Below are 24,810 nucleotides of genomic sequence, written 5' to 3'. Positions count from 1 at the left end.
GTTTATAGATATATATCTATAAACGTTGATGATGATGGTGGCGATTGTAGTAGCGATTAAGCGCTGAGCAGACGATACGGCCTAGGTGGACATGTGTAGAGGCGCGTTAGACTATACTTTTGGCTGAGGTGGCTGCAAGGAACAGCTGAGGAGGAGTATAGATGAGGCGAAGCCCCATAGTCAGGTTATTGTAAACGCGACCTAAGATTACAACGCCAAAACATTTTTTCCATCAACGCACCAGTGGAGTATGTATCTACAGGATGGCGAGCAGGCACTCAGCAGACGACGCAGCCTGGATGGACACATCTTGAGGGGCTTTCGCCCTTCCTGATGGCCAACGGGTCCTGCAGCTTCACAGTGCTTCCAAGAGCTGCTGAGATGGACGGCTTCGGCACGAGAGCGGTATGAGTGCTATCGTGGCCTGATGCATGGTCAAAGCATTAAGCTGCTGTGCTCGATGGCACAGGTTGGATTTCACTGTCGGTCATGTATATCACTGAGGTCCGAAAATGAGGCGACACAGGAAATTGTCTGCCTGCCCCAAAGTGCCTGGAATAAGGCAAACAATAGATCCCATTAAAGAATGACTTCACTGCTCACTTGTCCGTCAGGATTTCAGCGCATACAATCGCGTTTCGAATGAACGAAGTCTGCATTCCAATCAGAAAAGAACGAAAGCTTCTTTCACATCAACGTGTGTCAATGAGTATGTGCTGCTCATCAAAAAAATTGCCCTGTGGAACGCGATAATATTAAAAAAATCCCTGAGTGCTTCTCACGCTTCCCGGCAGCTGCAGCTTATGTAACTGTAATGTTTACCGGGAAACGCTGGCGCTTAACGCTATGCACGAAGGCGAGCTTTCTTGTAGAAACGCAGCCTCTTGTGTGGGCTGCGATGCGCGGAGGCGAGCGGTATCTGGAGGTGTTGCAAGGAACCGGGCATGCTGCTCAATGAATGGTAGAAACGCGGGAAAAGGGGTTTGTATTTGAGTTTCCGCATAACAGAATTACGTTTCCTCGTTTATTCAAATTACAATCCGATGCCATCATATCTGTATGTGTTGCGTAAGTCGTACTTCACAATTTTTCTGACGAATTTCATTTTGAGAAATTCGATTAGTTCAGTAAATTCTCTGCGCTACACGGAGGGCCTGCTTGGTTGGGTGTGCGTAATTCGTAATGATTTTTTTGCGAAAGGATGGTCGGCGCTGGACGGGCTCCGAACAAAAGTCCGTTGCTCACACCATTGTAGATTACCGACGTCCCTGCGTGTTTCACGTCAGGGACGATCGCCTCTAATGACATGGCGCCTACAGCGTCGTGGACTCCGTCGAAGGCCCAAGTCTTCGATGGTGTCCCTACGTGGAATGGTCCCGAGACCGTCGTCTACGCGACGGCCTGAATAGTTGGCCTCTCTGAGGTCTACTGCTTTCAGCACATGGGAGGCCTCAACTTCCAAGTCACCGTCAAGTGCACGGCTTTTACGACTCTAATCATCGATGCTGGCTGCCTTGTCATCGGTGGCGAGCGTTGTCCTTTCGTTCCCGTCGGCCCGCAGGTCACCAACATAACCCACCTCTTCTTGCCGTCCTTCGTCCCGAACGAAGTCCTCGTCCAGGCACTATTACGATACGGCAAGATTGCGTCTGCCAACGCCGACCTAATGAGCGGACGACGTGGCGTGCTCATTGTTGTGTCGGCAGTGGCAGGCAAACGGGGGGCCCCGACCAGCGAACGCGCGGCTACGCCGGCGCAGTGAAGGAGACTGATGCGAACTGCTCCCGATGAAAACCGGAACGAAGACTCGGCCACCCTCGGCCGTTTATTGCTAATAAAGGCTTCACACGCCAGATGACACTTCCCGATTGGTCCAGTGCTCATCACATGGCAGAAAGGGGGTGCGCCATCTAGCTAAACAACTACAAAACATACATGTGCGATGACACATAGATCTGACAGGGGGCGACACTATACTACACTCATGGGCGCCCGCTTCGTTCAGATGGAAATGAGCACCAGAACCCCTGCCTCCAATTACCTGCGAGTCTCTAGAGGGTCGTCGTGTGACGTATGACTACCGCGGCTTGCAACGCGTTGTTGCAAGCCATGGCCACGAAAGCGACGGACTTCACCGTCCTTGGCGGCGATGCGGGGATGGTCGCCCTACAGTCGCGTGCCTTGCGTGGCGTTCATACTCAGACGCTGCTGCTGGAGCCTTTCCCTCCTTACCGCCCGCGTCAGCTTCGGTCGCGACTGCGATTGACGCCGTAACCACAGAAATTTCCTTGGCACCGCATCAACCAGCGTCGGCAAATGACAAAGAAGAAGCATGCAGCTCGGGCAACCACAACACCGTGGGTCATTTGATTTTATTGTTATTTTTTCTTGAGCTCTTCAGTATAATTTTATTTTTATTTATTTAGTTGATGTTGATGTACTCTCAAAATCGGTGTTATCAGTTAACTGCCAAATGATTCGTTCTAAATGTTCAGCTTTAACCCTTTGCGTATGTCGTTGGGTGTTCGTTTTAGTCTATCCAGTGTGACCAATCCCCCTCGTGGGTACGAGCCATGTTTTGAAACAACAACAACAACAACGACGACGACGACGACGACGACGATGACGATGACAACAACAAAGCAGATCTTGGCCAATCCCCGCGAGTGGGTAAGCGCCAAACTCATCCAGGACATCATCATCATCATCATCATCATCTAGTAGACCACAAGGATCTACATCTATATTTACGTAATACATCCACAACCCGCCATGTTCGCCAGCCTCCTCGATCGAAAAGGAATACTGTGCTATTGATGACTTGGCCGAGCGCAACACGCTATGTTCGCTGGCCTCCCAAGGAGGGGGAGGAATAAACATATTGTTTAAACAGCGGACTTGCGGGTGGAGCCCCTATTCCAGGGGCCCACTGACTCTAGCGGCTCGTTCGGCCTGGTCCAAGGTTGCCTGCTGGCTTCCCAGGTCCTGCCGGGCCGAGTCGCGCCTCCTGCGACCTTTCAAATTCGTTGCCTGTGACGAGGGGTGAGTTAATCTCTGCTGGTCTTTGTTTCCAATGCCAAGTGACAGGGTTGGTGTGCCGCCGCTCCAAGGACAACATGCAGTCATCGTATTGGGACGGGTGTATTTTGCTCAGTGTGCGTATGTTGGAATTTGTGTTTGTTTGTAGCTGTCTCTAGTTCCTGGATTGCTAGCCTGTGAGTTTAGGATGGGGCGGCGCCACGGTCTGTCTGGCGCGTCTTTGGCTTTCGAGGATATCTCGTGGTTACGCCGTCTTTTCTTTTCTTTTTTTTTTCTTTTCCGTCTTCAAAAGAGCGATGCTGTTCGTGCTTTTGGCCTTGATTACACCTATGATGGCATATCAAACTCTGTGGCTCTCAATTCTTGAAGATCTAAGGCCAAATGTTCAGAATGTTCAAAGGTATGATTTACCCCTATTTGAAAGAAGGTACTTAGCACAGTCTGTATTTTGCGGCGGAGTGTTGTGGTACGTTTGTCACGTTGTACAGCCACCATTACGGGTTACTAGGTCCTTGCAGTCCCTTCTTGGTTCCTTCTTCTGGTCGGGCAGTGCAGAACTGGTCTGTCGCGCTGCGCTTGGTCAACTACGCTCTCGGGGTGGGTTCGCGTTCCCATCCGTGTCTATCCGCTGCCGGCTGCTTGTGCTCTGCGGTTCCTGCTCCGCCTGTTAAAGCTTGATCAGTGCCTTGCGCGTGAACTCGCCTGCTGTTTCCTTGGCACAAAAACTGGTTACATGCTACCGGGCGTACACTTAAATCCTGGACCACAAGTGTTAAGCGCAACTGCGTTTTACTCTTCGGCCGTGGTATTTTATAGCCACGTACAACAGGCACATCCTCATGTAGATGTTCTCGAAAGCCGTGTTGTAGATACAATGTCAGCCTTACTGCTTCCTCCAGTTTCCCCAGCGTGCCGCGCACTTTCCAATAATGTGTCGTGAGGTGCGATAACGGCGCCATTTCTGCCTGGCCACGTACGCGTCTTCATGTGGCGTCTAGGGTGGCAAGTGCTCCCAATGCGTGACAGGCTAGAGCAGTGGGGCATAGTCCCATCTTCGCTGTGCCCCAAGTGCCCCTTCAAGGATCCAATATGTGCAGTTGGAATGCGTCGTTGCTAGGATATTTTGGAGGGCCGTGCATGCTGGTTTCCGTGGCCTTGGGGTTAACCGCTTCATCACAACTGGTCGCTGTTCACGTGGCCGCTTTCCGCGATATATAATTGCTGCAGGGCCTTTTGTCTATGCCGTAACCGGTGCGAGGCAGTTGCCGCGGGACATCGTCGCCACGCTCTGTTTCCACTTCTGGAGTGGCTCTACTCTGAGCTGCTGTCGTTTCTGTCAGGGGAGTTGTTCTTCCTTTGGGAAGAACAGTTCCTTCGACAGTGGTCATGCCATTTCCTGTCGGTGGCTGATGGACGCGTATGGCTTAATTTTTGACCAGCATGGTTCTTGTAGCCGGGTCATCTAAAGTATTCATTGGATGGGCATAGAATGTGCCTGTGATTTATGTGTGTGCGTGCTTTCGTATACATGATCATTTTGGTATATACACATCTCATAGCATCACTACAAAATTAGGTAAAGTGTATCTGTCACATCATCATGGTACATAACCATTGTGTACACTCATCAACCGATCATCAATCCACTGGAATGGCCTGCCCCGCCACATGGCCGAAATCACCTCTTCATCGACATTTGCTGATAAGCTTAATACTAATGTTGTTCATTGAACTCATGTGGCCCCTAATTAGAATAAACAACATTTGTAAACCCCCTTATGCAATAGCCCCAGTGAGGGGTCCTTAAGGAAATAAAAGTGAAGTGAAAATCGCCCGACGGTGGGACTCAAACCGAGAGCCTTCGTAGCTCATAATCCCCATATTTATTCTATCACGCCCCGAACGCATGCGTCGGCAAGCGACGTAGAATATCCTTACGAATTTCCCACGGACACTTCAGCGCGTTGAAAGACACTTGTCGCATTTTGATTTGGTCACCTCGACAGCCGGAACCGCTGCAATTAGTCGCGACCATGCGTATTCACGGAGTCTTATTCCCTTCTGAATTTAGAAAAGTATCGATTGCTTCAAAATTTAGGCGAGTAATGACAGCCAAAACGTGGTAATTAACCAATTCTACAAGAACGTCTGAAGCCACAAGCACAAAGAGCAAACAAATGCTTGCGCTAACTATAATTCTTATGGTTGCTTTTAAGGTCTCTAGATAAAAAAAAAATCTTCCAAAAAGAATTTTTTAAAAATCTAGTGGCTGAATGGCTAATGGCTGAACGAACCTGAGTTCCCTCTAGTAATTATTGTGGAGCACTGCATGCATCCAATGTCGAGGCGTAAACGCTGACGTCGCTCACGATTCGCTAAACGCTAGGAAAGATGTCCCAACAAAGCCGAAACTCAAAGCTTGCGTAAAATTAACGCCAGTTCTCTTCGGTGCCTCAATGCGTGAACTCGGAGAGAAGCGGACCGAGGGAGACGATAGACTATTGTGAATCCGAGAACCGTGCCGCTGTTTCTGCATCATTGCCCGGCCGATAACACCCCGTTCTCTGGGCCCGTTCAACCTCCTTTGTTCGAAATTTCGGCCCAGTGCGTTTTCGAGGGCGCCGCTTCAGGCGCACGTGCTCGCAGCGGCGACCGTTTAATGTCGCCAAAGGGGCTCTCGAATGAGGAAAAGTCGTTCTCCCGTTGGACGGCCGCCGTTGCTGCTGTTGTTCGAGTTTGTTGCATCGTGCGATAGCCGCACTGCGAGTGGAGGGGATGGGTTGGGTAGGGGGAGGGGTGTTAGGTGTGGAGAAAAATGCGCCAAAAGTGGGTTAGGGCCGAGAGATGAAAGGCACTGGTGCGTTGGCCGCGCATTGCGAACGGCGACAGCGAGAGTTGCTGGCTGCACCGGGACGATCCGCCGGCGGAGGGGATCTGGAACCTCCTGCGGGACCCCTTCGTGGACCATCCGCGACACCCATCGTCGTATAGAGGTAAGTGGCGATGTCAACCCAGAAGACGCAAGCCTGTAGTGCGCAGGCGTAATGCTGGAGACAAATGTCGCGCGCGCGCGTGTAAAGGTAAGCGACTTATGACTGATCCTATTTGGCCAGAACTGTGTATATATGCTCGCGAAAGAATGTTCACAAACTTTGGTGCCTATCGCTTCTCCCCGAACAATAATCGTCGTCTGTCTTGCGTGCATTTACTTTAGCTCTCTCCATTCGCTACTGTCGCTCTCAGGAATGATATGTAACCCTGATACGCGCGTAACGTTCGTTATATGATACTGCCGAATGCACGGCGTTGAAGGCAAAAACATATGCACGCAAGAAAGACGACAATTATTATTTGGTGACAGCGCCAGCCTCCAAGGTTGGAAAATGTTTAGAGTGTAGAGGTATTATTATCGTCGATCAGTCATCGGTGCACACAAATTTCAGTAAGCAACGTGTCGCGGCTAGGAATTAAAAATTTCCGGAAATTTTCAAAAGTTTCAGAAAAGTTGAATCTCCAGTAAAAGGCTTATATTTTTAATTCCAGGAATAAGGAGTAGTCATCCTTGCATGCGATAATTACGCAGACAGCGCGAAGACGATCGAATGAACAACTTCTTCTCTTTTACGAAAGATTGCTAATCTGAACTCAGAAAAAGGTCACTCAGTGTCCAAGTCTTGCTGGTTGATCTCCCTGCCATTCCTTTCTTTGTTTCCTTTCTCTCTCTCTCCTTCGACGATGAAAGGCTTGTCCACACTGCGCTAAGCTGGGGACGAAGCTAAGTTGCGCTAAAATTTGACAAAAAAAAAAAACCCTTCTCGTGGAGAAGTATATTTTGTACCCACGACACGTCGCGTTGTTGATGCACAAAAAACCCCATTCGGAATCGGAGAAAATTTTATTGTGGGGAAATTAATGCCGGGAAGTCGATGGGAGAACCTCTGGCTTTAGTGTGCAACTGCTCAGTCCTCGGCAGGAAGGAGGAGGAAAAGAAGGAAAAGGAACGAGAGAGAGAAAATGGTCGATGACGACGATAGATTAGCGTGTACTACATATATACACAAACGCGGTGTGAGCATCTTGTCCAGCACCTAACGTCCTTGTTCCAATTCATCCTTCCCAGCGGCACGAAATTTTCACTTACCCCGGGGCGTATGCTCTCCAACGAGATTGTCTGTCGCCGTAAAAGGCACGTCTAGATATTAATGCCGAAACATTACTATAGCACCCCCATTGTTTTTTTAAGATACCGACTCCTACATTAGCGAAGTACCAGACCGAAGTACCTCTGTACACAGATACAAACTGGCATGTTTCTAGCTTCACCTGGAGTCGAGCCCAGCATATATTTCGTACCCGGGAGAGAGAGAGAGAGAGAAAAAAAGAAACTTTTATTTCGCACTGCGTCCGTTGTGCTGCATTCTCGCTTGAGGTGGTTCACCGCTTAAATTTGTTACGTGCCACTTCGGTTGATGCGCAGTCTGTAGTCAGCCAAGGCTGTGGGATTTCAACCTTCCCAGCCTAAGGAATACCCGCTGTCACGAACACTTTGTAATTTGCAACTCGCTTCCTTGTGACTTCGAAAAAAAAAGAATAAAAATGATAATGCGCCGTCACCTGGACGTGCATCTGATATCTGGTTGGCGATAAAGCTAATAAATATGGAGGTGACAATGGGAATGTGAAGACCAAAATTGATTCTTGGGTAGATCGCGGATTTAAAAGTAAGAAGTAGCGATGTGAATATAAAGAGCGCAGCTATTTCTTTTTCGGGGGGGGGGGGGGGGGTGACGTAAGCCTTTGTTAAGTGCTAGTTCACAAAACCACCCGGGGCAAATAACTTGATTCAATATGTTCAGCTGACAGGCCATGTTCAGCCGTACTGGGAGGCGTGATTTTCGCTGGTGCCAACTAGACATGTAGTATTGCAAGACAACAACAACAGCAACAACAACAACAACAACAACAACAACAACAACAACAACAACAAAGACAACAGCAACGACAACAACACATAAGGGGAAAGTAACAAGGAAACGAAGAGAGTCATTATCGTTCCCGCACCCCATCCTGCAAGATAAAGAATAAAGGGTGAGTCTCTTTGATAATGGAGAATCGATTACTTCTCCACCATCGATGATGTCAGTTTTATTCCATATTTCGAGAGGAATATTTTGGCCGCCATCCATAAAACGTTCGTGCTTTTAAGAACTTAACTGCTACTATCAGAAGTGCGAATCCGAACGAATAGTAGGCGCACAAAACAAGGAGCGCTGTTGCCTGTAGACAGCCGCTACTTTTGGAGAATTCTGCCGCATAAGATTTCCGAGAACCAAATCCAGGCGAAGATGTACCAGACTGGTGCTTGATGCGTGGAAGGCACTCCACGCGTGGCTGATCTATCCCGGTCCCTTTCTGTGAGTACGCCAAGTTCAGGTATGTCTGGGAGTATGCCGCACACAGAATCGCGTGCATGAGACCGCACGCGATCGCGGACAGTAAACGTGCGAGTGCCGTCTGACCGTGTCCGCATCGGGAGCCCAAGGCACCACCACCACCGCACGATGGCCAAAAGTGGGGCGCGTCTATTCGCAAGCGTCCATCTTATTGGGCAACCCGGGCACTCACCACAGCGTGTTCTGCGCGTATAAGTAGATGCAGAAGCCACACTCGCCTTCACGCTACCAGCATGATATATCGTCGCTCCGCTTGGATTCGGTGGCACACGCAGAATCAACGATGCGCGATGAAGTTTGCATCACAGAGCCGGATTGACGCAGACGTGGAAGAAGTGCGCTCCCTCGGCACTCCTAAGTGAGGGCAGGAACCGCATCGCCGATCTGCTTTCTCGCAATAAATTCCCTGCGAAGGTGCCACAAGGCGCGATGCGTCCCTCGCCACTTGAAGCAGAACTACACGTGTATGCACCTTTCAGGGCTGGGCTCTCACCTCGCGGAAGTGACCTGCCTCTGGGGTCTTCCGCCTGCGAAGCCATTCCAGGTTGTGACGCATACTAAATCAAGTCGCCGAAGAAAGTGTTGCGTAAGAAGCTCTCAAAAACTTGAACATGGAGAAAAAAGAAAGACATAGGAGAACGACGATGCTTCGAGCTCAGTTTCGCTTCTCTGTACGGATGAACACGACGAAGTTGCCAAGATCCTGCCGCAGTGGTTGCGCGCCGGACAGAGGCGAGTGGCATTGTTACACGTGTTTCTCTAGGCTTTATTAGGCAACACTCGTTGTGGTGGATTAGTGGCTGTGGAGTTGCGCTGATAAGCACGAGCTTGAGGGATCGTATCCCGGCCCCGGCGGCTGCATTTTTATGAGGGCAAAATGCAAAAAAAAAAAAAAATCGCCCGTGTACGGTGCATAGGGTGCACGGCAAGGAATCCCAGATGGGTCCTAATTATTTTGGAGACCGCCATTACGGCGTAACTCATAATCAAATCGTGGTTTTGACACGTGAAACCACAGAATAGGCAAAAGGTGAGCTAGACCCGAGAACATCAAATTCTTGCAGAAATATTTTGCTGAACATGTTCGGATATATAAAATCATTGGACGTTCCTCCATTTATTTAATGTCCGCAAGTTGCCGGCACCACATTTTCTAGGGATAAGACGATTGACAATATTCTAAGATTAAATGGTGGCGGCGCTGATGGATTGTAGTTATAGGCGGGCTTAGCTTGACGATTGAGGCCTGCAATTGCTCCGCCTGAGCGTCTCTTGCAGTGTCTTTGGGGTGTGTCACCTGACGTCCAACAGACAAGCGTATCTAAGGAATGCAAGAAGAAGGTATGCCATTCATGACTGTAAACAGTACGAGCGAAGCGACCTGCTTAGTCAGTCGTTGTTGTTGTTGTTCAGTGGTTGTGGCGCATGCCTACAGTTGGTGATTAGCCATGAACCGGGTGGCTAACTTAATTGGCTAAATACAAGAGAATTAAAAAATTAAATGTTGGAACTTAATTTTTCAAGCAATACTTTTGTGAGAGGAAGAAAGCAATCGGAAAAAAACCGCGAATAAAAAGAAAACAAACAAACAAACATCACACACACACATTAAAAAAAATAAATAAGATAAAATAAAATAAAAAGTATGATGGAGAGGGGGAGGACGATCAATCTAACTTGGTAGTCGATTAGGTTTAATTTTGGATAGCCAAGCAAACATTTTTGTCGTTGAACCCAATAATAAGGCTCAAAGAGATAGGGTCATAGGCACAGATAAATCTAGGCCAATAATGCGAAGCGGGGTTTTGAGTAATTTTTTTTTATTATTGCAGAAAAACGCTTACAATACAACAAGAAATGGTCTATTGTCTCCACTTCGCCGCAGAACTAGCGCAATGGTGAGGGGTCCATACAAGACCTGTGTAGGTAGAAGTTCGACGTAGGTACACGGCAGCGGGCAGCCTCCTGATGGGCCCTACAATTTTGCGTGTTGGGCAAACATCTCTGTGCCAGGGGTCTGTAATGCACAGTGTTAGTCATTGCGGAGCGGGATACTGCCTGCATAATGACACTCCCACGAAACCTAGCAGCAGTGACATGAGCAGCCAAAGGAAATACAAAAGACTCGCACCGCTTTTCGATGCCCTTGCTACGGAATGTGTAATTTCATTTATACATAGTCTTTTATGGCCAGGCACCCAAATTTAACGCACACTTCTTAAGTATCCAGGTGCCAATGAAGGAAACGTGCCCATTACATGAGAGCCACGAGAATCAGTAAAGGATGAGTGCAACGATAACGAATCACTTGCTATCACGGCTGATTTGTTTGATAGACTTAATTTACTTAGAGCCAGCGCCACTGCCATGATTTCGGCCAGAAAAATGGGTATGAAATCCCGCAGCCGAAGAGAAAACGTCCAATCAAGAATTGGGGAAAATATACATACATCTGCCTTTTCTTCACATTGCGGAGCATCTGTCGCACTTACAATGTTCGTTTGAATACTCTGCAGACGATGTTATAATAGGGCGTCTAGGATACGATGTGGTAGTAAATTTGCTATATTGAAGCATCACTGCGAGCCGGCTTAGCTGGACTCGATTCATCGTGAAGCTTCGTGCTACACAAACGGGGACAAAGAAAGTTGCACAAGGACGAGCACTTATTGCATTATTATGCATCACGTTGAATTGTTATCATGTTGCATTACTGGGAAAAGATGCATCGAATTGAATATCAGTGGTAACAGATCTATCGGGAAAATGTATACATCACAGATGCATACAAACAAAGGGTCAAGTAATTGTTGCACGAATGTAATTTGCGGAGTATGTAGTTGTGGCCAGTTGACACCAAAAAACCACGCCGGTGGGGAAATAAATATTGTTTAAGAACGTCGGGGGGGGGGGGCAGCGCTGATTCATAAAAAGTCAAGAGACGGAACCTGCTCGAAAGAGGAGGTACTCGGGATTCTAGACAACGAACAGAATTTGCAGCAAAGTTAAGATGCCGTAATGATTGAGCACCTTAAGAGGAGAGAGTGTAAGAGTGGGGCTGAAGATCAATATGCAGAAGACAAAGATAATGATGAATAACCGGGCAAGTGAACAAGAATTCAGGATCGCCAGTCAACCTCTAGAGCCTGTGAAGGAGTACGTTTACCTAGGTCAGCTAATCACAGGGAACCCTGACCATGAGAAGGAATTTCACAGAAGAATAAAAATGGGCCGGATCGCATACGGCAGACATCGTGAGCTCCTGACTGGAAGCTTACCGTTATCATTGAAAATGAAGATAGACAATCAGTGCATTTTACCGGTGCTGACATGCGGTGCAGAGACTTGTAGACTGACAAAGAAGCTTGAGAACAAGTTAAGAACTGCGCAAAGAGCGATGGAACGAAGAATGTTAGGCATAACTTTTAAGAGTCAGAAAGAGAGCGGTTTGGATCAGAGAGCAAACGGGTATAGACGACATTCTAATTGACGTAAAGAGAAAAAAATGGCGCTGGGCAGGTTATGTAATGCGTAGAGTAGATAACCGTTGGGACATTAGGGTGACAGAATGGGTACCAATAGAAGGGAAGCGCAGTAGAGGACGACAGAAGCTGCACGATGTCATAATGAGGCATGCCGTAGTGGGGGGCTCCGGATCAACTTTGACCACGTTGGGTTCTTTAACGTGCACCTAAATCTAAGTACACGGGTGCTTCGTTCTTGTTATCTTTTTACAATTTGACTAATAAAAATCGGGCCCTCGGTTAACCCCTTTCTTGTCCTTTATTACATAACTGGGCTCTCGAATCCAGCAGCATTGATGCTTTCAGGTAGCATGTGTGGGTTTATTGACCAGTTGCCTTCACTCAAAAGTTCACATATCATGTGACGGCTACGGTAGATAATATGTTCATGCACTGACACAGCTGTGAGTGGTAGCGCTGGCTAAACATTCCTAGGGTTATTTCTAGTAGTAAAACATAAACACCCCAGAAAGTGGACGGGAAGACGGCGCTGCGGTCGCTCAATTGGTAAGAGCATCGCATGCGTAATGCGAAGACGTGCGTTCGTATCCCACATGAAACCACTTGTTTTTCATCCACTTTCTTAATATTCATTTATGTATAGTTTGTTTAATTCCAATAATAAGAGCTACAAACAATTTCCCCTATGCTTTCCTTCGTGTGATCTTTGGTTTCTTATAATTTGACTAGTAAAAATTGAGCCCCTCGGTTTCCTTTTTTCTCGTTGTTAGGATTGGGGGCTCAATCCTATCGCTCGTAAACCGTTGTCAAGATTGGAGTCCGGCATGAATTAGAAGGTAGCTGGCCCATGCTGTCGTCCAACTTATCCACGCTGAGGACGTTGATGAAGGGAAGGACTGATTCTCATCGAGAACGAGGAATGTGGGTTTATTTACAGTATCTACATCAATCTAGCATGTCTGCGAGAGAAAGTACCTCAGTCTAACATGACTGCTTGAGAAAGTGCATGACTGCTTAAGAAAAAGTGCACTGAGCAGCCGCACAACAGTGGTTTATAAGCACTCTGTCCCCCCTCGATCCCAAGGTGACGGAAACGTTCGTCCAGTCATCGTAAACAAGCCGCCTCTCCACGAGACCGCTTGCACAGATTCACGGTCCGGAGCCGACGTCAGACGGACTTCGTAGAACTCGGGGCTTCTGTCAGGAAAGGTGCCTTTTATTCCCCGAGCTGACCCCCGCAGCGCGGCCGGGTGCCCATTGTCTTGCGTCTTGGACGGCGCGTGGGAAGGAGCCTCGAACTACGTTTCCGCGAGCACTCCCCCGCTCGTGGCAGACCAGGGTGGCGGTGGCGGGCTCAGAGTTGGGTCCGCTGATCGCATTCAGTCACAACGGCGACGAGGCTAGAGCGTAACGGGGGCGTTCCAAGAAAGTTGACGCCGCTGTCGCAAATGGCTGGCAAAACTTGCACCTCAGCTGGGCCGTTCTTAACAGCGCCTCCACGTTCTTAACATCGTTTATTAGATAGCGAGAGTCTGGAATCCGGTAGCTCTGATGCTTTCAGGTAGCATGTATGGGTTTATTGACCACTTGCCTTTACCCAAAACGCTCACATACCACGTGATGCCTACGACAGATAAAATGTTCTACATCCACTGACATGGCCGTATGTGGTGGAGCTGGCTAAACACTCCCAGGGCTAGTTCTAGTAGTAAAGCATAAATACCCCAGAGTGGATGGCAAACGGCGCCGCGGTCGCTCAGTTGGTAAGAGCATCGCACGCTTAATACAAAGACGTGGGTGCGTATCCCACCTGCAGCAAGTTTTTTCAAGCTAACCTTGAATTGGATCACAAATTTCAGCGGCGTTATGTTTTCGCAAAGAAACCCAGTTGCTTCGAGAGCAGAGCAGCTGCGTGAAAGGGTGGTCTGAAGAGTTGACAGCTGCACCGGCGCCAAAGCGTGAGCCATTAGCAAGGGTTCCAGCAGCATAGGCGCGCGCTCACGCCACGCGCGCAACCAATCAGAGCCGTCTCGCTTACACCAGCGAGGGAAAGGGCAGGAAATGGTTTCGCGCGCGCTGCGCCGGCTTCCTTTCCGCCCAGTTCATTCTGGGGAAACGGACGGGACGGCCACGCGTCGTGCGTTCCCCCGAGGAACTGGGAGCCTTCGACGAGTGGCGGCAAGAACTCGCCCGTACAAGAACTCATCGTCGGCACACCGATCCAGCCGTCAGAGCCACGTCAGCCCAGGCAGTCCGACAGCAACGAGAAGATCTCGAGCTGAGGTAGCGGGAGGCCGAAGCAATCTGGCACGGCTACCTGTTGGTTACTTAGCCGTGACGAAAGTCAGATGCACGCAGTAAAGCTTCGCTTACGCCATTTCCCGGTAGGGGAAAGTTTGGTCATTTCTCACCCACCTTGTTCATTTCAATTTACTTAAAGCTTTTTTAATTAGACTAATACTACAAATAATTTGCCCTGTGCTATCATTCGTGTAATTTTTGGCTTCCTATAAGTTAAGTAATAAAAATCGAGCACCTCGATTTCGTTTCTTCTCGTTCACACGCACAGAAACACACACACACACACACACACACACACACACACACACACACACACACACACACACACACACACACACACACACACACACACACACACACACAAACACACGCACACATACACACACACGCACACATACACACACACGCACACACACACACACACACAAAGACACACACACACACACACACACACACACACACACACACACATACACACATACACACACACACGCGCGCGCGCGCGCTCTCCCAGCTCTCCCAGCTCTGCCATCCCCCCTTTACCACGTCACCGGCTTCCCACACTTCACATACACTTTTTCCCACTACTCCTATATAGCGCATTAACAATCGAGCCCTCGGATGCACTTATTATTGCGGTAGCAATTTCATGGACACCCCAGGCGCACTACTGCCGTCGCTGTCACCGTGCAATAGGTCGCAAGAACGATAAACCTCTTTAGCCACTTGAAATTGTTGTTCGCGGTTGATTAATTGATGACCACTACCACCACCGTCAAGCAACAACAGGGTTTCACTTCGCATTATAAACCGTCGATAGTAGCAGTAAATTTTTTAAGCAAATAAGCAAGTGAGAATTCTCGCCCTACGCAGGCGGCTTCCTCAGTCCGGCTTTCTCTGGCGGTTAGCTGCGCCCTGTACTCACGAGCACGAGCCGGTCCTCAGGGTTGGGGATAAATGCACCTTAAAAACATTTATCAGGTCTTTCTATACCAAAACAGGCCAAATACGTCACAATAGCATAGCATCTGCGACATTATGCTGACGTCATTGGGGTCTCTGTTATGCTGAAAATTATAGAGAAAAAAAGAATGCACAGAGAGCTTGGCTCTCACTTTCTCCGCCGGCAATCAAACCTTGCTTACCTAAAGAATGTAAATGCGTTTTATAAGAAATAATTTACCGTTACAAACTCATTTCGAGTTTCTATTGAATGTCTATTTAAAGAAGACATGACGAGGTATTGCAGAATGCTTTTTTTTAATAGTTACGTTGGGTTTTATGGCTCAAAACCAGCTAAGGTCATGATGAGCCATGCACAGTTCCCTTGTACAGTACAATTTTTCATCCTATCTCACTACTGTAAGTTCAATGAAATGTGTCTGTGCCGGCAAGTGTATAATGTGGTGCCCTGTCTTTCTCTCTCTCTTAGAAACCACTTGCTCCCAACTGGGCCGCACATAAAACGCCCCGGACACGCCGGAACACTCTACCACTCGTGAGGAAGTATGACGCGCCTCTTCTTACACGGATACGGTCTCGTGTACGTGCATTGTCCCCAATGAAGTTACTTGTTAACCTACCAGGGTGTGGCTCTCACTTGCAATGACTCACTGTCGTGCAAACTCACTCGGATGTGTCCACGAAACATTACGAAGGACTGTGGCGCTGGCGAGGGCAAAACGGCGTTTGGCTCTTTCACATGAGTCATTAACGAGTGTCTTTGCATTTTTTTAGTATTTCAATTTACGGCGTATCTTGTAGTCTTTCTTCTTTTTTCTTGTATTTATTTTTATTGCACCTTTCACCCTAATTATTTGGAGTAGCATGTGGGACATTTTGCTAGGCTAAGCTCCAGCCATCACTGAAGTCATTTTCGCCCTCTCTCTTTCCCCCTGTACTGTTTGTGGTTTCTAGTGTTTCGTTCCTGAGAAATCTTTAATTGACTGGGCACTTTCAAACATTTGCTTCATGCAATAGCATTATGCGACGTAAACTGAAAGTAGATTTGAGCACGGCTCGTGCGGTCGCAATGCGCATGTACACACACAATACATAATACAAGTCAAATTCCACTTTGCTCATGTACATTGCGCAATATGTACCAAGGTAAATATACCTGGTAGCGAAGCTTCCATAGGAGCCCATATGTTCAAAACATGGCAGTCCATCGCCGGTTCATGGGGCTTAGCGCCATCTGTATGTGGTGGGAACACTTCCGGCGGAAAAAAAAAATGTGACGCCATGGCCGTTAAAAGCAGAAGTGACGTCATTCTCTTTTCGAAGGCGCGAAATTTGTTTTGTTGTTCTTCCTTTGGAGCTATATATTCAAATGCCCCGCCATTCGACTTGATCGGCGTTTCGAGCTTTCAGCGTGGAAAGCGATGCAGGAAAAGGCCAGCCGTACGGTTGTCGAAATCGCATCCCTGCACAGAACATACTTTCTTTGGAGGCCGACGAAAGCTTTAGGTGTAGAGTGCTGATCCTGTTGTCGGATGCCAAGCCCGTCGGCCAGCGCAGCCGCACGAAAACAACTACACAATTATCTGGCGGTCGTAACTCACTGCTTTTGACTGAACAGATTAAAAAGCAATGAAGCTACCCGCGTCAACCAAATTCAGACAAACTTCGACAAGCAAGAAAGCGTAAAATGTGAGGGGGGCGTATTTCAACAGGTGATACGAGTGCGCCTTTCTGCCCATTTCAAGACGTGCATTGCATTGCGAGTAATAGTGGCGTCAACGCCCCCTGTAGCGATGGGCGCTGGAAAGAAATGCATTTATTAATAATAATGAAATTAAACTTGTATTTTCTTAACTCGTCACGAGTATATAAATTTGACTAGGAATTTTATTTTCGTTGAATTAATCTAACTGTGTCTCGTTCGAATTAAAAAAACGCGTTTTTCTTTCCCAATGTTTGTTCCCTCCAAACATAGTCGCGCTTCAATCGCTGCTCCCATAACCTCCATGCTGATGTCGGTGACAATCTGTGCTGAACCGCTTTTCGCCCGAAGCTTCGCGACCTATTTGAATCGACCTTGTATGTACCTTTGTAGGGATTTAAATGCAGTTTTTAGAAAGGGCCGATCCCAGAGTCATTGTAGTTATGTATGCATGGGCGAATCGATTCCGATAATGCTATCGCACTACATTCATTCAGGTGTATATATAGCATGACGATTTGTGTTCTTTTGCTAGATCGTGGTAGATAAAAACTATATCGTTGGCCGTTACTTCTGTGTGGAAGACTATGCCCACAAACGATCATGCACTGGGCATGATCATGCGATCATGCGACGTCCATGGGCAGACAGCAGGGAGCACCGTTCCTCGACTCAAGCTATACAACACGTTTCACAAACAAAAGTTTTCTGTGATTTCTCCGATGAGGATCTACTAATTAAAATTCGGCAGATACACTTAAGACTACGTACGGGTGGGAATGCGAAAACATTATACCATTTGTAGACCTCGGAACGCCATGAAGGCGCTCATGTTATATACTCATGACGTTGGGCCACCTCCTCCTCATTCACGTCACGTGCCCAATGACGCATGCACTAGGCCACACCTTTCATCAGCCAGATGGCTGCGACGTGACGTCTGCAATGGCGCACGCACTATACTTGCGGACAACTTTCTGTGGCAGTGAAGGGAAAGCTACAGAGGCAAAGGGTGCACAATTAAGGGAGAGCGCTTCTGAAAAGAGTCACATCTTTTCATCCACGTCAGTTTAAGCTGGGGAAGAGAAAACATAGACACCTTATTAGCAACAGTTAAATAAGATAAAACGCACAATGGAACGTGAAAGTTTACTTATTTTGCGGCTCCTCCCTTCCGCGTCTGGGCAAACGCGGAAACGTCGCACGTGAAGCTGCGTCGAGTGAGCCTCTGCTCCCAGCAACCAAAAGCACTGTCAAGCGCTGGTGGACTACTTGGCGCCGTAGCACATGGGCAGAAGCTGCGCCCACGTAGCTTTCCCTTCATTGCCACAGAAAGTGGTACGCGAGTGTAATCACACCTTTAGGCAGCCAGAACAATGGAGCCGCTGTAGCGTCGGGGAAGGATGCTCGTTCCGCAGCTTGCAAGCGCAGGGACGATTCCCACCCAGAGTGAAATTTACAAAATTTTCTTCTCAAAGCAATTATTTATTTTGTTTACAGGAATCTCCCTGACAAATTTGACGTCAATCTGGGCATATTTCGACATGTTTTTATTCTTTGCACTGTTGGCCATTTTTGGTGCCATCTTTCGGTCACGCCGACGGATTTTCGGGTAATGACATATAGTGATATTGCGTTAATAAAGTTTCGTTTACTACAGTGCCTTCGAGCAGTCACAACAAGCGTTTGTCAGCCGCGTTGGATTAATCCGCAGCATTAACAGCAATCATCGCATGTTAAAAAATTCACCTCCTCTGTGCTTCTCACAATAACATAAACCCACGAAGCAATAGCTTTAAAAGCGAAGAATATAGCAAATAATGATATAAAAATGCATATGCTGGCAGTGTTTGCCAGAATCGAGCAACGAGGTGGAAAGATGTGCATTCCGATGTTCGCAAAATGTAAATATCCGTGTTCTTCTATTTCAGCGCATGTTGAAGGGCCCCTAGTAGTCAAAATTAACAACAGTTCCTACTCTGAAGCGCCTTTCACAGTTCACTTGTAACATTGGGTGCCACATTTCGTCTATCAATATGTTAAGACCCTCGAATAAATGGGTGACTGTTGCTTTCTTCATTTAAGGATGCGGCTAAAGTCAAGAGTGGTCGGAAAAGCAAACGCGTGGAGTGGAGTTTAGAGTCGCGGGCGCGTTCGCGAACAACGGGCGCTCAACACATCAAGCCCCGCGGAGGCAAAAGTTGCCAGAAATAGCGAAAAAAATTGGCAGTGGCTTAGCTCCGCTATGCTAGGATATACGTAGCGAAAGCTAAGGCATAGCATGGTTAACCTTGGTTAATCTTGATTGCAAGTTCAGGTTAGTCTGGTTGTCTAGCTATGTTGCGGCGTTTAGCCAGTCGTTCGGCGCGCTGTTCGTCTGTTTCCTGGGCGATTCGTTTCCTCTTCATCTCGTTCCGATGTCTATTCCAGGCCTCCTCCTGCTTACCAGAATTGTCGCCGTACATACTGCCGCCTCAACTGTGGTTGCGACGCACGCGAGCTCTCCTTTTGAATGCTCCGACATGTTATCAGGCATGCTACGCAGCTGGCGAAGCGAGCGAAGGCGAGCGCAACGGCGAGGAACGTGTGTGACGTCATACCAAACGACGGAGGCGGTAAGGCGCGGCGCTGGGCAGCGGCGGAACACCTGTGGCTCGGTGCTACTAGTGGCGCATGCGCAGTAGTGACTAGAGAGCGACAGAGGTAGAGAAATATCCGCGGCGAGGCGCGCGTTGTGACGTAATGTGCCTCCTCGGAGCAGCGCCATGGCGAAATCGCAAGTTCGCGGCAAGTAAAGGTTTCGCTTTAATAGTATGACTTTAATAGCACTACAGGCGCTTGCTGAAACGAAGCCCTCGCTTCTGCAGCGCCCAGGGCGTTCGCGAATCGAGAGGCGAAATCTGAGAGAGAAAGAAACTGCGACATCGACGAAAATCATAGCGGGGTGCGTTGAAGCTCGTTTCCAATCGCGCTTACGAAAAGACCGAGTTTCAGAGCCTACGTTTCTCTCCACGGCCCGCAGCACGGACTTATCGTCTCCGCGCCGAAAGCGGGTCGTTACGCCTAGGGAGATGGCAACAAACACAACAAGAAAGAGAGAGGGCAAATTGGAGAAGCGGCTGCTAGGCGTGCCACGCGTAATGCAGCGCGTCTTTGCAAGGAGTAGAGGAGCGCGAACACGTCTCACCGTTGCGCTTGGTCGTCCGTCGGGTATACCTGCTCTCGTGTATTCCCTGTATCGCCTCGTGTCGGCCGATTCGCCGATAGTTTTCTCGGTCATGCGTGTAGCACGACGACGTCTGAACAAAACGACAGTGAAGGGAAAAGGGGGGGGGGGGGGGAGGGGGCGTGCTGCTCACCTAGTCTACCTCCCCCCTGTTCTCTAAGCGGGAGAACCGGGCGCATCATTTCCTCCTCTTTCTCGAGCATTGCTGTGTATGACGTGAGGGCGCTGCCTGACATTCTCCGCTGTGATGCATTAGGGGAGCATCAGGATACCCGGTACAGAATTTACGAAGATTTTCGTACGTAAGAGCTATACTTTATTGGCCGGCCGCCTACGCTAATAGAATGTTCGCTATAACTATTGGCTGGTACTTATTATTACGAACTGATACAGAGTAAGTACTGCTTCGTTAATGCATTATGTCAAACGCCCTGTTTTCGAAATATAGTAAAACGTACAGAGCTGTGTCACCGTCTATGGTTTTCTGCTGCTGAGCGCGACGTCGCAGGATTGAGTCTGGCTTGGTTGGACATGTGTATACATGTACGCGCTGTCGTCCGAGTGTACCATGGTTTCTGTGTGCACTAGTAGTTTCAGGTAGCTTCATAGGCAGTTTCAGCAAAATTTTAAACTGCGCGAGGAAGACAGGACATGAACAGAAACAGACGCACACACAAAGCTCTTCGTGCGCGTCTATGTTTCTGGTCATTCCCTGTCTTCCTTGCGAAGTTTAAAATTTTGCTGAATATATGAATCGGCTGGCCCAACAATATGCCTTACTTCCTATAGGTAGTCAATATAAATCCGGTACCATTGCACTTGGCGTTCCTATTTCGTACGTACGTAGATAAATTATTCCCCAGTAGTTTTGTTCGAATCCCTCCAGAGCCGAAACGTCAATTATTCACGTCTGGAGTTCCCTTGCCACCGACGCACGCACGCAAGCACGTACGCACAAAAAAGGAAAAGGTGGCATCTCCGACGGAGGTTACCAGTCACGACAGCCTCTGCGTTTAACAAAAGCTTAGATTGCAGACAAAGCTTATTTAGAAATACCCCAATGAAACTAAATATATCCCGCCAAAAAGTTGTTTTAAAATGGAACCCAGTTGTGTTAAAGGTGTTCTTTGGGCATCGTATTTATTTATATGATTTGTGATATGGTGAATTTGCTACATATACCTTATAGAAAGAAAAATAAAGGGTGGGGGGAAGGATCAGGAAGCGGTTCGTATCGAATGCAACATTAGTCTAATAATAGCACTGATGGTATTTGATTGTTTATATGAAACCGATGTTTTGTGTATCGAAATCAAGCGGGTAGTAGCGGTTATATGAGATCTTGAACATGCGAAAGGATACATGAATGCGAAAATTTCGTTACCTTGCCACTTTATCAAAAAACAAAAAGAATACCCGATATCCCGCCCCCCTCCCTTCTCTCCACACAGACAAATAAAGAGGCAAGAAAAGGCAAAGCAAAGACAGAGCACGAATAATGAATAAGGATGTGTGCGACTCGGCAGAAATCAATCCACTTACCATAAGCGTTAATGGTCATCCCTGCGAGCTGGTGCTCCATAGACCTGTTTCCCGGTTAGCGAGTGAGAATTTTGGTTATGTCACTGAATGTAATGGCAAAGTGGAACACACGCGCTGGGCGTAAAATACACGCGACTCATTGTTCGAACGGTGGCAGCTGCGAGTACTTTCTTTTTTCGTCTGGTTTGCAAGACGGCACAATGTGGAAATGAAATTCTACAAAAGTACGGAGGCCCGTTTCATGCAGATACTGCAGGAGCTACTTGTGAAATGTATTGTCCATGAGCCGTCAGGTTGATCAGTCTTTGTCTCATGGGCATGTCCAAAGTAAGCAGAAGCGGAGCACTTCAGATATTTGACATTGTTTTTCGATGGTAAACCCAATTTCCAAGTTTAGGCAGACGTAAGGGCCGCACCGCTTCGAAGTCTTCGTAGTGAGTCTTCCTCCACCCGATAAATATTCCGAGGAAGGAAGCACACACACGAGGGAGATTAGTGCAGACGTTTCTCGCCGAGGAAGATATATTTTCGGGAAATGAGGAACGAGCGGGAGACAGAGTGTATACGATGATAGCTTTTGTCGAGCAAAGTCGCGTGGACTTCAGTGAGGACGTGGACGTTGCGTCACACTCTCCAGTTTTAGGCAAGAGACCAGGTATACCTGGTACATTGCAGCAGTATACATGGCAGCAGTACGCCACATCGTATACGATGTGGCGTACTGCTGTCATTCGGCACAAGACTGGCTTTTATTACCGGCGCCCTTATCCAACTAGCTTCCAACGGGCTCCGTCAGGTTCGAACAGACTCCAACAGCCGGAAAAACATCCGTTGTGGTGCATGGTAGGTCAAACCACACCACATGGCGCTTGCATAAGATTCTAACGAAAGAAACTATGAGTTTTATTATAAAGCGATAGACACACGTTAAGACTCCGCTTGCGATTGAATGTATAAAACTGCCGTACCGACAACCGCGTCCAACAAGACAGTTACCATCAGATCTTGACATGGTTTCCAGAGTCGGAGCATGCAGCCATCGTTTCCGACCCACACTGCCTCGTACCACGTGTATCTTGCGTCGCGCGTCGAAATGTCACCCCTTTTTCTTGTCTTTTCAGGAACATGTCCTCTCTGCCACGCCCCTTCGGCCTGGTCGCGCCGGTCCTGCTGCTGCCGGTCGTGCTGGTGCTGGTGCTGGCCATGTTGCCTGCGCCGAGGAGCGGGGCATGCGCCCACGTATGGCAGTCTACGCCTTGGCCGCCGTACGGCATGCCGCACCGCCCCCTGCGATGGGGTTACCTGGCCTACGGATCGTCTCTGCTGCCCTGCGACAACTGGCTTGCCCGCTACTACCAGCGGCGAGACAAGCTCAGGGACTACCCGTACTGCGAGCACGGCTCCAGGGGACTGTACAACGTGCGGCCCAAGCCTTCGTTACACGACATCATATACGGGCCCCACAAGGGACCAGCGACGGACACGGACGATTAAGCCGCTTAACGAAGTTGGTGTCAGCAACAAATGGGCGCTACGTCACTGTTTGGGAAGCGTGCTCCGCAGTTTGAGCACGCAAGAGGAAAAAAAAAGGGGGACTCACTCCGAGTGCGCGGGCTGCCAAGTTGGAGTAGAGTTCCTCAGAAATGTCAGCGTGAAGGCGTTGAATGTTCCTGCGCAGATTTCGGGAGAACCTGTACTATAAGTTTAAGTATGTAAATATTTTTTTTCTAGTTAGTGTTTGTTTGGTCATCGCATCATGCCCGAAAGTAATCCAGCGTGATTAGCCTACAATAAAAGCGCAGTGTCTGTGCTGAATGTTATACTTTTGCTGGAGCCAGTGCGCCACAGCTGGATTGAAACAGTCACTTGTATTAACAAAAATACCTTTGTCCTTTCCTCTTGTTACCGTGCATTTAGACAGGACCGTCCGCGCAAGAGGGAGACGAAGGGGAGGTGGTAGACTGTCTACTGGAGATGTGACCTTTGAACCAGCCTGCGGGTTTACCACCAACTCTTCCCTATGTAAATAGTTATACATACGTTTGTCCGTCAGGCTTCCTCTTCGTAGCATTTGATGGAGGTGCTGGGTAACGACTCAGAACGGAGCTTCTTCACCGATGTCGCAGGAGAGACTCTCGTACTCACGTAACCGCGTGATTCGGGAACCTTCTGTGGCACCGATGGCGCCGACATCGACGACTGGCTCGAGATGTATGAGCGGGTGAGCAGTCAAAACAAATGGGATCCCACAGTGATGCTGGCGAACATAATGTTTTACTTTGGAAACAGAGCGAGTATGGTTTCAAAATTACGAAACAGAACTCCATGACTGGGAGACCTGCAAGCAGAAGCTGCGAGATCTCTTCGGAAAACCGTTGGGTAGGAAGGTAATTGCCAAGAAAGAATTGGAATCACGATTTCAAACGTCCACCGAGGGTTACGTTGCCTATATACAAGACGTACTGGCACTCTGCCGCAAGGCCGACCTGAAATGCCCGAGTCTGAAAACGTCGGGCAATGTCTTAAAAGGCATCGCCGATGACGCCTTCAATCTAATAATTTTTAAGAAGTGTACTTCGATTATCACGATTACCATGGATTATCACGACGTTATCACGGAGTGCAAGTGTTTCGAGCAGGTGAAAAGACATCGTATCTATCAGTCATTTGCACGGCTTCCCAATACGGCTGCAACATTGCCTTGTGAAGACCGACAGGATTCTCTTGCGTGACAGCAGCAGCAGCCTTAAGAGCAGCTGACGAATATTGCGCGCCGCGAGCTGGAAGCCATGTGTCCTGCGGCTCTGTACCCGACTGCATACCCAAAATCTTGCGCATACCCAAAATCAGCGGGTCCCTCGAGGTACTCGCAACATGGCAGAGTGGCGAACACCGGATATGACCAACCTATTTGCTTCAGTTGCCACCATGTTCGTCATGCCGCCCGATAATGTCGCAATCACTGGTCCTCGATGCCGTTCTCGAACAACCCTCGTCCAGATGGTGGTTTTCGCCATTTCCAGCCGCAAGCCGATCCGAACCTTCACGCCACAGACGGTACGGCCACATGGCACCGTCGTTCACCGTCGCCGAGCAGTC

At 48.4% G+C, this 24,810-nt stretch overlaps 1 protein-coding gene across 2 annotated transcripts; it reads left to right on the top strand.

The window, feature by feature from the left end:
• The first annotated feature begins 2,955 nt into the window (after positions 1–2,955).
• LOC139057914 (uncharacterized) lies at positions 2,956–23,390 on the top strand. Of its 2 annotated transcripts, XM_070536714.1 has the most exons (4): positions 2,956–3,042; positions 5,929–6,032; positions 15,711–15,821; positions 22,833–23,390. In XM_070536714.1, exons 3-4 carry the CDS (start codon positions 15,787–15,789, stop codon positions 23,203–23,205), a joined length of 408 nt encoding a protein of 135 aa, XP_070392815.1. In that variant the 5' UTR covers positions 2,956–3,042; positions 5,929–6,032; positions 15,711–15,786; the 3' UTR covers positions 23,206–23,390. The 2 variants fall into 2 exon arrangements, with proteins under 2 accessions (XP_070392815.1, XP_070392816.1); XM_070536715.1 differs by lacking the exon at positions 2,956–3,042 and having other exon boundaries at positions 5,895–6,032.
• Positions 23,391–24,810: the final 1,420 nt, after the last annotated feature.

This window comes from Dermacentor albipictus, chromosome 3, assembly GCF_038994185.2.
Source record: "Dermacentor albipictus isolate Rhodes 1998 colony chromosome 3, USDA_Dalb.pri_finalv2, whole genome shotgun sequence".
Lineage (NCBI taxonomy): Eukaryota > Metazoa > Arthropoda > Arachnida > Ixodida > Ixodidae > Dermacentor > Dermacentor albipictus.
This window is presented reverse-complemented; position numbering and strand designations above follow the sequence as displayed.

Excerpts from the sequence above, each read along its gene's own strand:
- LOC139057914 (XM_070536714.1), top strand. The coding sequence starts at position 15,787 with ATGACGCGCCTCTTCTTACACGGATACGGTCTCGT. Across the intron at positions 15,822-22,832 it reads TTACACGGATACGGTCTCGT|GAACATGTCCTCTCTGCCAC; the intron begins GTACGTGCATTG and ends TTGTCTTTTCAG.